The sequence below is a fragment of the Erpetoichthys calabaricus genome, chromosome 7 (genome assembly GCF_900747795.2).
Source record: "Erpetoichthys calabaricus chromosome 7, fErpCal1.3, whole genome shotgun sequence".
NCBI classification, from domain to species: Eukaryota; Metazoa; Chordata; class Cladistia; order Polypteriformes; family Polypteridae; genus Erpetoichthys; species Erpetoichthys calabaricus.
In genome coordinates, this window is record NC_041400.2 from 57,598,199 (window position 1) to 57,612,202 (window position 14,004).

The following is a 14,004-nucleotide window of genomic DNA, read 5'->3' on the forward strand; positions in this document are numbered from 1 at the left end:
TTATGAACCGTTTGCACTATCCACACTATATGTACATGCACGTCATATTATGTATTTTGTCATTGTTTTTTATCATATTTTATAGGAAAATTAATTTATGGAGGAGTTGCATATTGAATCTCATTGTACCATGCAATAACAATAAAGGAATTCAATTCAATTCAAATGCTTTTTCTTTTATGACGGTTGTTCATTTATTTTCCTAGTCTACTGTCTTAGCTTATTTTCCTTCCTGCACTTTTTTGCACTTGACTTCTTGCGTTTGAAATCTACTAATGTGAGATTTTGGCATCCATGTTATGATAAGTAGGAGTTTGGAACATAAGCAAACTTAAACATTCCAGTAAGCTATCAAGTCTAATAAACAGGTACTGTTTCATTTAGAAGTCATAATTTGTGTAAATCAAACTAGTAAAAGCTTTAAAAAGCTAAAAAAGAGTAAAAATAAATAAACCTGAATACATCTGTGATAAGCACAGTCCTGGTTGTATAACAATAATGTTGTTCATTAAATAATACATATTATTAGATTAGATTAAATTAGATAAACTTTATTAATCCCATGCATAAATGTATCCATTTACATAAATATAAATCAGTTTATATTTCAGTTTAATTAATTTAATTAATGCAAGAATCTCTCAGGATATATATACATGTCTACTGATTCATTTATTCATTCATTAATCCCTTAAATTAAATTCCCACATTGTGTAATCATCAGAATAGAGTCCATAATTCAACACTTTTGCTGTTAGTGAAGTTTATATTTATGCATTATCTGTGTTTGTGCACATGGCACCTGCCATGTCCACTTAAGACAGAGTCACAGAGTGACAAACATCAGATTTCTCTATGCTTTGTGTTTATTAAATAACGAAACAAAAACAATCATTTAACCTGTTTGAATGTTAAATTAAAACAAGTTTACCTACTCATAAAAACACAATACACTTAAACGTTTTCTTTTCATTCAGATTTTTATCTTGGAAAACCTTATAAATCACACCTGGAATTTTGGTGCAATCTGTTGTCTTTGCTGCCCACATATTAATATCGGTACTGGTCTAAAAAATCTCTTATCAGTCGGCACCAAAAGTAACAGTATTCTGTTTCGACTTGCTGATGCAGTGCATAGTGCTAGTGGCTCAAGGGTCTACCTTCCTGGGTTAAAAATATTGTTCACAGTAAGTTCTGTATGAGGAGTTTGTACAGTCTGCTTGTTTCTGTGTGGGTTATCCTCAGGTTTTCAATCCACATCTAAAACAACATGCAAGCTGGTTTGATTGGTGACTCCATATTGGCTCTAGACAAATAGTGAGAGGGGGGTCTTAGTGACCCATCCATCCAGTATTGGTTTTTGCCTTCCACCCAATGCTGCAAGAATAGTCTCTGTCCCCTCACACCCTGAATTATATATAACACTTTTTAGATTGTATGTGCTGTATATCTATGTTCTGTTCTAACTCTCATAAAAGAGGAATTCTTTGGTTTTTTTTCTTCTCTTATGTACATAACTTCTTTTTTGGATTATTAAGACATATATTTCAATAATTTTAGAACTTACTTTAGGATAATAGCATGGTGTTTTTTGTTTCTTTTTATTATTCTGTGTTTCAGTGCTTTTTGTTTTGCGAATTATTGTTATTATTGCCTTCTTCTATACATTTGTTTACAATTATCTGCCTATCTTCTATCTTACTCCACATTTCCTAAGTCCTTTCTTGATAAATTTAATAATATGGTGTACAGCAACTCATTTGACCCTATCTTCCACATAAGAGCTTTCAATGATTGTTCATGAAAATGTAAATTTAGTGTAAAGTAATCCAGTCGCAGACTGTAGGAGCTGAATGTAGTTCAAATTTTCTAAACCCACCTTAACACTACCGGCTTATGCAGAGACAATGCCTTTGGGCATAAGGCAGGGACCAGGTCTAGATGTGACACACTCATGAATAAACCCACATTCACTCACACCAGGCCTGCTGAGAATTGCCAGGGTACCCAGAAAACCAACATGAGCACAAAGAGAATTTATAAATCCTGTATAAACAGTGACCAGGTTGGAAATTAAACCTGGATTCTTGGGAGCTTTGAAATCGCCTGCTACCATTAATACTTACAATAAGTAGAATCAAAAGCCATGAATGGAGTTCACTCCAAATGGACGGTTCAGGTTAGCACACTTACACATAAAACAGCTTTTATGAAGTGATTCTAAAATTGTTTACTTTTGTTCGGCTTTCCTGTTATTCATTTAACATTAATGGTACTTTTTTATGATGAGTACAATTTTAAATATACTGTATTTTACTAACCATTCAACTTCTCAAATACAAGAAATTGTTTTCACAGGAATTTTTAAGTAACCAACCACCAAGTTGACAATTCAAACTATTCAAATACTTGCACAGTATCACACACTATTACCATGGATGCTATAATTTCACTAGGTTAAACATTACCTATTATTAAAAACATCAACTATAGAGAATGTGAAATTTGACCAAGTATTGTAGTTATATAAACTTTTTAGCAATTCTAACAAATGACTACTATTTAATCAATATACTGTATATTATGCTATGGTTATACTTAACATTTTCAGAATCAATTCTGACAATTTAATGACTGTAATTTACCTCTTGTTTTGACTGATAAATGTGCTGAGCCACTAGTGTTTTACTCACACTGGTGTTACACAGCAGGATAAAGGAATATTTATAGTAGTAGTATTATAATTTACGCATACACCCAAAACACATGCGTTTTATATCTACATATCTACTTATAGCATACACAAGCACTACATCAACTTTGTGTGCTGTATGTTTTGACTTTCCATCGGACACGTAAGTATTGTAGGAATAGAGGGCGGTGCATGGCCATGTAGGGTCCTCACTCTGTAACTGGGTTTCCTTTCCTTCTACAGACCTTGCAATAGCACTCACTTATCTCAGAGTTCAAATCTCTCCCTGCCTTCTACTCAAAGCCTCAACATCAAGTCAGAACCTGTTTCTCCTCCTAGAGACCGAACCACCACGCCATCTGGGTACCCACAGCCGCACTCACGCCACGACTCCGGAAGGTCTCCTGTTGACAGCCTGAGCAGCTGCAGTAGTTCCTACGAAGGCAGTGACCGTGAAGATCACAGGAATGACTTCCACTCGCCAATTGGACTTGCCAGGCCCTCAACAGATGAAAGAGAAAGCCCCTCTGTCAAGCGTGTGAGGCTTTCTGAAGGATGGGCGACATGATAGAATAGCTGTGTTTTTTTTTTTTTTTTTTTCCCTTGCAGCGTGTGTGTGCTATACATTTAATGGGGTAACATTATTATGGGGAATGGGTTGGGGGCGGGTGAAAACTGGGGGCTGGAGGGGTGGGGGGGAACCTATGCATTATTTGTGCTGTGTGTTGACAGAAAAAAAGTCAGGTACTCTGTTTTGTAAAAGTACTTTTAACTTGCCTCAGTTATATAAAAATGAATACAATGAAAGCATACATTGCTGAGATAACAGCCTAGCACTTGAGTTGTACAACTAAACACTTGTACAGAGTAGGTTTTATTGCTAACTTGTTTTCCTTGCTGTACTCCCTTGCAAAATGTATGTTGCAATAGATAGTGTCATGTTGCAGGTTCAACGTATTTACATGTAAATAGAGGGGCGGGGATGGGGGGTTTTAAAATTTGCCAGACTTTGCAGATTTATTTACTGAAAGAGAAAGCTGTTATGCAACATTTAAAGAAAATGTACAGATGTTGTGACAGACCCAGTACCCAGAGACCTTTTATAACAGAGGCCACCAAATATACCTGCCAGAATTTAAGCATAGCCATTTGTATTATGGCGCTTAGTTCTAAAAAATTAATAAACAAGTAAAATGGAATTGAAAAAGTGGACCACACATGTATAAATAGCAAAATAAAATTAAAGATACTCAGAAGTTATAATTTATTATTAAAACCTGGGTCTGCATTACAATATTACCTATAAATGAGATGTACATTACATTTTGCTTATATTTTCATAAAAAGAGGAAAAAATTGCAAAGCATTTGTGGCTTTTTGTAGTTAATCCAAGCCAGAATGTGTTTTTTTATAGCTTCGCTAATTAAATGAAGAAGAAGGTCATAGACATAAAGAAGGTAAATGAGCTTTTTTGTATAGAAAAAAGCACTACTCTAAGCCATGAAAATAAAATTTAAAATAAAAATCCACGCTTTGCTGAACAAAGTAACTGTTTTCTCTTTGTAGACAATTTTTTTTGTTTAAAAAAGTGTATTTCTAATTATATATAATATTAAGAATCTTCTAAAACAAATCTGTGAAATGAATAAGCTTGTGTATACCTTTCATACATACATTTTATATGACTATATATATATGTATATATATATAACTTTATATAGAGTATCTATATATATATTTGTATATATATATAGTCATAGCAAGCATTGTTTTACCTTATTAGTGGGGATATATTATATTTGTGCAGTTGCACATTTCAGTATCAAATGTTTGCTTTTTTTTTTCTTTCGTTTATTACAAAATCGGACACACTTTTTATTTTAATAATAGTAACCAGCCAAAACAATCCTTTCATCATATTGAGTGTATGGAACAGTCCCTTTGTAGCAATATCTTGCTATTACATGACTGGCAGTTATCCGTTGTGTATAACTAAAGCTTCAACTTAATAACAATGACCAACGAAAAAAACATAAACTATGTAAATAACATCTGGAGTGAAGTGGAAACATCCAAATAACAAGGTTCAGAAATGGTTGGTAGGTCTCTTGTTATGTTTTCTCATTTTAGTCCCAAGCCAAAAGTTGAATTATCACTAAATATTTATCCAAGTGTATATTGCTAAAGTTGTTTTTTTTTTTTTATTATTACCTACACGATCCACATTTTCACCACATACCCATACTTCAAATCTTTCGCGAAACTTGTGTCTGTTATTGAAAAAAAAAAGAAAAAGAAATATTCAGAATAAATTAATATATTAAACTTTTGTTGATCTCAGGTATTCTGTGTATTTAGCTATGAAGTCTTTTGACTTTTATGTGACTGAACTTGTAATCTGTTTGGACAATGGTGACACAAATGGATGCCAGTCAGCCCGTTGTGTTCCCCTAATCACTGTATACTTGAAAAGATGGCAGCAAAAACAATTAAGAAAAAACAAGGAGCTGGTTAACGAAAGAGAAGCACAACTCTCATCAGCATCAGCCCCTTATTTATTTATTTTACTATTATTTCTATTTTTTAATTATTAGCAAAATAAAAGCTATCATATTCTTTCTTGTCAAACTTGGCATTATCCAGTTTATTTAATTGCTATGCGTAGCATTACTTTTTGTTCAATTCTGGGGCAGAGCCCTGATTTAAGGTTCTCATTCATTGAATGAGACAGCACAAAGTTAGTTGAATATAAATTTAAGAAAATACAATACCAAAGTTTTCTTAAGTTGCAATTTTTTTAAAGCAAATTCCAGGGCTTAGTATTATGTACACACACAATGTTTTCTGCTTTTACCTTTAAGCACATAACACCTAAATATGTGATGTTTACAACCTGATCTATAAATGTATGAATTAAAAATTGATAGAACCATATATACAGTGTATATACACAGACAAACATACACACATGCACACACAGAGGTTCTTAGAATACAATTAGAACTTTTCATTAGCAAAGTTCTGCAACTACCTAGTCAGGTTGTGAATTTTATATGTTTGATGTTACTCTGGGAATATAGTGGTTCATTATGGAATAATAATAGTCATGATGTCTTCCTTTGTCCAGGCTTTGGTCAGTTAATCTGGCCTCTTCCCTCTAACATCTACTGTATGCTTCTTCTACAATCAATACTGTTTTGACCTTGCTCATATTTATCTTTTTATTAAACATATGCCAATTGTCTCAATCAGCATTTGGAATTCTATATGCATTTACAAAAAGGATAAATTGGACAATATATATTATCAATTATTGCTTGTGCCACCTGATTCTTAGAAGATAAAAGGTAAAATATGAGGTGCAATTTTTGTCTCTTTGGTAATGCTGGTTTCCTCCCACAACAGATTTTTAAAAAGGACTGATAGAATAAAGATTTGATAACCATGAAAACTTTAGGTCACACATGAAGACTATTGTCAATATATTTTAACCAAAGAAAAGAGAGCAATCCAGGATTACTTTCTTAAATGAATCATTTTTATTGGACTACTCTCTTTGCTCATACCTCAATAATTCATGTAGTACCTGAAAAAAACACAAAAAGGTCAGTTCTGTGAAGGATGATATGTTGCATTTACTGGCAAAAATTAAGAAACGTACATGTCAATATTTTCAAAAGTATTTCATAACTTCTTGCATTAAACCCACAGAATTCTTGGATTGCTCCAGCTGGTTTAATATTTCATTTCTTCTTCTTGTTTTTGTTTGTATTGTTTTCTGAAAATTGTGTCCATGAAAACAGTAGTACAAAATGTAGCTTGTAGTAAAAAAAAAAAAATACAAAAATGGGGAAATGATAATGTTTGAGGCAAAACTAGAAAAAGAGGCTTACAGCGGCATAAGCTGGACTTTGTCGCCACTTGAAAACAAGATGTTATTACTAAATTAAACCACATCTGTTTATCTCAAGGGACTTAATTCAGCTGTATGTAGAGAATAAAATGGGAAAATATTAAAATTTCTCCTGCTGGAACATAAGGTATTATTTGTATTTTGCAGACAATTAAGTAAAGATACTGGCTTTTTTAGTTGCCTGAAGTCTTGGTGTGATTGATTGATTGATTGATTAATTGATTATTGTCATATTTATTTCTACATGGTCTGATATGTTTGACGCACACATTTGTTTCTTTTTAAATGTGTGACTTAAAATTTTTATTATGCAAACATTTGAGGTTACTATCAAGAAATGAAAGATAATCACTGAACTAATGCAACCTTTTTTACACTTTCATTAATGTTTGAAGATTGTGAGTATCACACAAACCGTGTTACTACTGTACAGCTCTGTAAATTTAAATTATAGTTTCATTTAATACATTCATTTAAAATTGTAGCATTCTTAAAACAAAACATGTTTACAACTGCATAAAGTAAGGGCTCATAGAAGTGCTGTTCTCTTTTTAGTTCACTAGAGGAGAAATCCAGTTGTTTCTTAACATCGTCTGGAAGAATCTCATGAACAACTGGATTGGCTGTTGCTTAGGTTTTGGTTTAATGGAAAGACACATCTACAGAAAAACATTGTACAGTGTATCAGTGAACTTAAACCCAGGTAACATACATCGTCACTACTGACTACAATACTGTAAATACTACATCAAGTGCTAAAAATGTTTAAAAAGTATGTCCAAATTACAGATTTTACATCATCAATGTGGGGACTGTTCAGAACAAGCTTTCACAAGTTTCCAGTTGTTTAGCACTTAAAAATTTTGATGACATTTTGAACTATTTTTCTTAATACCTTAAAAATCTGAAAGTATCCTTATGTACACATAATGGTTTGGAAATATAAATAAGAATCATTCATTAGGACACTGAAGCACCTTGTGCCAGCAAACCACCTTGTTTTTCCCATGATCCAGAATATTCAACTGACTGGAAAGTTATTGGAAAGATGCAGTGATGTTCTTCCATGAGAATGTCAATCAAATCATAACTTGTTCCATCCATCCATTTTCCAACCCGCGGAATCCGAACACAGGGTCACGGGGGTATGCTGGAGCCAATCCCAGCCAACACAGGGCACAAGGCAGGGAACCAATCCTGGGCAGGGTGCCAACCCACCACAGGACACACACAAACACACCCACACACCAAGCACACACTAGGGCCAATTTAGAATCGCCAATCCACCTAACCTGCATGTCTTTGGACTGTGAGAGGAAACCGGAGCGCCCGGAGGAAACCCACGCAGACACGGGGAGAACATGCAAACTCCACGCAGGGTTGACCCGGGAAGCGAACCCGGGTCTCCTAACTGCGAGGCAGCAGCGCTACCACTGCGCCACCATGCCGCCCTCATAACTTGTTGATTGATATTAAAGAATGACTATGGGTTGGAAAATGACTGACTGACCTATAGTAGAAATAATTCCTTCGTTCAAATCTAGTAACTGAGAAGGACATGACATATAAAGAACTACATTGCCTTGCTCATGAGACTTTGTTATACTATAAAAAAATGAAAACAATTACTTAAGAAAGAAATGATGTATTTTGGAATAAGATGACTATGCAACATCATTTATAAGTCATTAGAACTGACTTTGCATCCTAAGACATGAATGTACCAAACTATGCAAGGAAATGCATGTTAGTATTGAACCCCTAAAGATTGGTGACTGGTGCCAAGCACTCATGTGTGTCAGTTTTCTAATGGTGTGGCCTTTATCTCTACATACGTTTGTGGAGAACATTGTAAAGAATGATTCATCTGACTGTGCTACATTTACCCACCACTGTTCAATTTATGAAACAGTAGGAACATGTATTTTTTAAAATTAGTTCTTTTCACTGATTATTTCTTTTAGCCCTAGTTGCATCCTGACATCACCTCATACATTGTTCGTGAGCCACCAGAAAGTTGTTTCTGAATCCTTTGTCAAATTTGTCCTTGCAATTAAGATTTTAACATCAATGAAAACTGCTATTCCTTGATCAGCAAAATGTTAACTACTTGGTTAAATTGGGAACCACAACTATGGGAAAGCATGTTCTTTCAATTTCAAGTGAAGTGTCTACTAATTTTTATTCTTTAGCATTAAGTTGTTACACTTCTGGAGAAATACACTACACAAATGTATTCCAAAACACTGGTTCTGAGGAATGAAGAAACATTTAAAGTTTGAGTGAGAGTCAGCATGAAAGGAATTAGGCTAAATAAAGGTAAGATGAATTACGCAAATGGTAAACATACTGTTTATAAAAAAGCTGTAGAAACTCAGTGATGGGGCAGAACACTCTTTTCCTGGAGCTTTATGACATTCCTCAACATCCAGAATCACTGAGAATGTATGCCCAGATCCTCTAACACTTGTACCGATCAGTCCTTATGTTACTGGCTAATGGATTTTCCTTTTGAAATGTAGCAAATGGTAAAGACAAAAATCTCAAAGCTTCTCACGCTGTATACATGTGCCTCAGGGCATTTTGTCTTCTTACCACTCTTTTATTGAGTGTACATAAATAATTACATTTTACATGCGGATTCTTTAATAGTAGTTTTGTTGAAGGAACCACTTGTTTCCATCATTTCACAAATTGTGAGTCTGTATATAGAAAGGAGGAAACAGAATCGGTTTATCCTTGGTGTATCCTTCATAATCTGGTCTTACAGTAAATGTCAGTAAAACAAGTTGTTCCTGGACTTTAAGACTGCCAAAACATAACTGTCTTCTTTATACATCAAATGGGCAGAATGACAAGGAAGAGGAGAATTTCAAATTTCTAGACACCATCATTCACAGTAATATAATGTGGGTGGTTTTTTTTTTTTTTGGTCAAGAAAGCTCCCCAAAAGTGTGACAGGTCCATATTTGAAAGTGTATGGATGTACGCTATCACAGAGTGGTGTATGTCATGTCTGAAATGAGCTGTTACCCAACGATGGATTCAGTCAACTTTTGCAGACTGAAATAATGTTCAATCTCCTTGTGTCTAGCAAATAGCTTGGGTCAACCAAGGCTGGACTACCAGATTTTATAATAATACTTATCCAGAATCAGTAAGGTGCATGCACTTAACATCTTGAGTCATCTACAATAATCTGATGAATATGTTTTAGTGTGTTTGTGTTAAATTGGTTGTGTGTGAGCTGTCTGGGAATGGCGAGTACTGTTGAATATATGTTGTATGCTTTATTTAAGCTTCATTGAATGAAAGTCCATGCAGATAATGTTATTTTGGCTATAGAGTATTTACATTAATTGTGACATATGTGCACAGTAAATCACATTATCATCACAGCAAAGTGTTAGAAAATAACACCAATAATGTATATTGATCTCTTCTTAGTTTCTGAGAATGGAATTTATCATCACCATATATTGCTTGACTTTCAAATGTGTCAAATTCCTGGTTTAGGAGAGATTCATGGAATTTACCTTGTTATTCTGACATTGAAGTAAATGTGTATTTTTATAGACGTATTGCTTGATTTCACTTCTTATTCTCTTGTTTATGGGGTAAGGCAGTGTTTGACACTGTTGCCTCACAGCCCAGGCAGACTACTGCATATGTTGCAGTTTTGGTCTGGTTACAATCTATGTGATAACTATAGTATTCTCTGCCTGTTTTTCTCTTCACATCTTAAAGACATTTAACATAATATATAGTAGGGATATTTTTGATGAAGTAATTGTACACGGAAATTTGAATGGGTAGGCCAAGAGATATTCCTCATAGAGGTTAGAAACCTGTCTGATATTTTGTCAGTCCAGGGCAGGGTTAAACCAATGGTTTTGATTGTCAATTTTATGTTTCTAGGTTAAGAAAGACATATTGTTAGATCGTACCATAGATTACTACCACCATTTCTACACACATAACAACACACTGCATTGTGGGTTGAATGTTGTTTGGCTGAGCAGAGTGTTGCATTCATGGTCTGTGCTGCTATAGGAATTTATACTGGAATTTCTGAAGGCTTGCAAAATGTGTTTCTCTGAGCTTCTGGTGGAACTACAGGCTGGCCCACTCAGAGTTTGCTTCTGGACCGCATTTTTAGAGGCCGGCACTACTACATTGTTGGAACTAATAAGGAAAATACTAACAAAGCTCTTGCAGACTATATATTAAACAAGTCTTCACAGTTTTGTTGGACCAAGAACAAATTTTGTTTTTGGTTGTTGAATCTTCTATTCACTCAGTTGTTGCAGCTTACACTTGGTCAGTGTAACATAGTGCTAGAATAAAACGGAAAACAAATTAAAATTGCAGACTGATGACTGCTTTAAGCCCAGTCTGCAAAACAAACATGCCAAAATGTGCACCTCCCCAAATATGTAGAGTTTCAATAGGTTTTACACCCCACAGGTATCCTATATTGTTGCCCTATTGATATGATTCCAAAAGATTTAATTTTAATTAACTGATCAACCTGAATATAAGAAAGCCAGAGTATGATACATGCAGACTGAGTGAAGCAGAGCAAGACTATGGGAAGCCATTCTTTTACCTTATAAGAAAATGGTGTGTGACTGCACTAATTTCAGGTTTTGCATTCTGCTCCTACTGTTCAGCTGGTCTACATGTTGTGACGTGTGAGGCCCTGTCTTGCACCCTAAAACACGAGGCTAAGTCTCAGTACTTTAGCAAAACCAGCTTTATTCAGCTTGAAACAGGAACAGGATGGTTATTTATTGTAGCGCGATCTACCATTCTCCTATACACAGACACAGCAATCAGGCAGGGTCGTGGCCAGGTTAGTGCCCAAGTAATCCTGTTCCCTGCATTTATAATGTTCCTTGCATCACCCATCGACGGCAAGCAGTTATAGCGCGACCGCGATGGACTCTGATCTGCTTTAGCTGCAAGCCGCTGCAGCGTTGGGAGCCCGCGGTTGCCCCGGCAACTGATAAACTGTCTTCCACAGACATAGCAATCGTGCTTCAGGACGCTCTTAGGCATGTTGTCCTGTTGGAGGGAGTCCCAAAAGAGTTTAGCAACCTTACAGTGTACCATAGATAAAATTGCTGAGAATACTGTGACAGAGTCAAAATTTCATCTTCAAAATTATAAGAAATGTACATGTTTAAAGCACTCCAAATATGGTTCACGCTTAACATGATGTCTGTCTGTATGTCAGGATATTAGACTAGATTAGATTAGATTAGATAAAATGTATTAATCCCATGAGAAAATTTAGATGCATACAGCCACAGAAACATAAAAGGCAAGGATACAGACTCATAAGACAAATAATACAGGCAATTAATCAATCGATATGTAAATAAATAATAATAATAATTCATGAATAAGACTAAACTTACCAAGTACTTTGGGTAAACATTGAATTGCCTGATAGCAGTGGGCAGAAAAGACCTCCAGAGATGCTTCTTAGCACACCATTTTTGGAATGAGCCTGTGACTTAAAGTGCTTCAAAAGAGAGCCTCCTTGAGGGGCATCTATTTTTGCCTTCATCCTCTTTTCCACAACAGCTTCCAATGTGTCCAGGATTCTCCTTGTGATGGAGCAGACTTTCCTAGTAAGTTTGTTCGGGCATTGTGGTTCTTTTCAGCTCAGGAGATTGTAGCCTAGAACACCACACTGGCTACAATAGGCGGGTAGAACATTTCCAGTAGCTTGCTACATATATCAAAAGACCTGAGTCTCCACTGTGTTGTCAGAATTGGAATAAGAATCAGAATCAAAATCACTTTTATTTGCCAGTACTTAGTGCACAGGAATTTGACTCAGTCCAAATTTGACTCAGTTTGTGTTAATGTTAACCCCCAGGTTCTTGTAGCTCTGCACCACTTCCACATCCTTCCCCTGAATGAAGACTGGTCTCAGAGGCTTCTTGGCACGTTGGAAGTCCACCAACAGCTCATTTGTCTTCCTGATGTTGAGTTGCAGGTTGTCCCTGCACCAGAAGATTAAGTCCTCCACAACCTTCCTGTGGAGGTTGGACGAGTCAACTGAAAATTTCTGTAGATGGCAGGCACTGGCATTGTGATGGAAGTCTGTTGTGCGAATGGTAAACAGGAATTGCATGAGGTACTTCAGTATTACACACCACCATTTCTGATACACAGTTCCTCTGCCTCACAAATTACTGACTGTTGGTCAGGTGGTCCATGATCCAGAAGATTGTGGGGGGGGGTAACATTCAAAGTCTTGAGTTTTTTTCTCCAGTCAATGAGTCAGAATGGTGTTAAAAGCACTGGAATATTCAAACAATATTATCCTGACTGTGGTGCCAGCTTTGTCCAAGAGGGATTAGGTTCTTTGGAGCATGTAGATGATGGCATCTTCCACACCTACAGTCAGGTCCATAAATATTTGGACAGTGACACAATTGTCATAATTTTGGCTCTTTACAACACAACAATGAATTGAAATAAAGCAATCATGATGTGACTGAAGTGTAGACTTTCAGCTTTAATTTCTGGACATTACCAAAATTATTGTATGAGCTTTTTAGGAATGATAGACATTTTTATACATGGCCCCCTATTTTCAGGGCTGCACAAGTATTTGAACAAACTAACATAATCATAAATATAATGATCATTTTCAATATATGGCTGAAAATCCTTTACAGGCAATGACTGCCTAAAGTCTGATATCCCTGACCATCTCAAAATGCTGGGTTTCCACCCTAGTGATTCTTTGTCAGGTCTTTAGTGCAGCTGTCTTCAGTTGCTGTTTATCATTGGACGTTTGTCTTCAGCAAGTGACATGCATGTCCAATTCGGTTGAGGTCAGCTGATTGATTTGACATTTAAAGAATCTTCCACAACTTTGCATTTAAAAGCACTGGGTTTGCTTTCACAGGATATCTTGACTCATTGTCATCTGTACTGTGAAGCATTGTCCTATCAGTTTTGCAGGATTTGGCTGAACCTCAGCAGATAGTATAGCCTTGTTCACTTCAGAATTCATCCTGCTACTTCAGCCAGTAATATCATCAATAAACACTAGCCAGTGCCATAATACTACCTCAACCATGTTTCACAGATGATGTTGTATTCATCGGATCATGAGCCATTCTTCTCCATACTCTCCATACTTCTCCATACTCCTCTTTCAATCATTCTGGTACATATTGACCTGGGTTTCCTTTGTCCACAGAAATGTTTTCATGAACCTGACAGGCTTTTCAAAATGTTTCTGGTAAAGTCTAATCTGCCCTTCTAATGCTTGAGGTTTACCAATGGTTTGCACTTTGTAGCAAACCCTCTCTATTTACTTTCATGAAATCTCCTCTTGATTGCAGTGATAGGTCTACCTCCCAGAGATTGT

General features: G+C 35.7%; 1 protein-coding gene across 13 annotated transcripts in view; it reads left to right on the top strand.

Moving 5' to 3' along the window:
• Positions 1 to 6,785, top strand: part of LOC114654283 (myocyte-specific enhancer factor 2C) — a 187,273-nt gene extending 180,488 nt beyond the window's left edge. For 10 of the 13 annotated variants that reach the window (XM_051930078.1, XM_028804735.2, XM_028804738.2 and 7 more), the window contains one exon: positions 2,936 to 6,785. In XM_051930078.1, the coding sequence (XP_051786038.1) occupies positions 2,936 to 3,260 (325 nt within the window). In that variant the 3' untranslated portion in view covers positions 3,261 to 6,785. The remainder of the gene's footprint in view (positions 1 to 2,935) is intronic. The other 3 variants (XM_028804737.2, XM_028804740.2, XM_028804739.2) reach the window with 1 other exon arrangement.
• Positions 6,786 to 14,004: the final 7,219 nt, after the last annotated feature.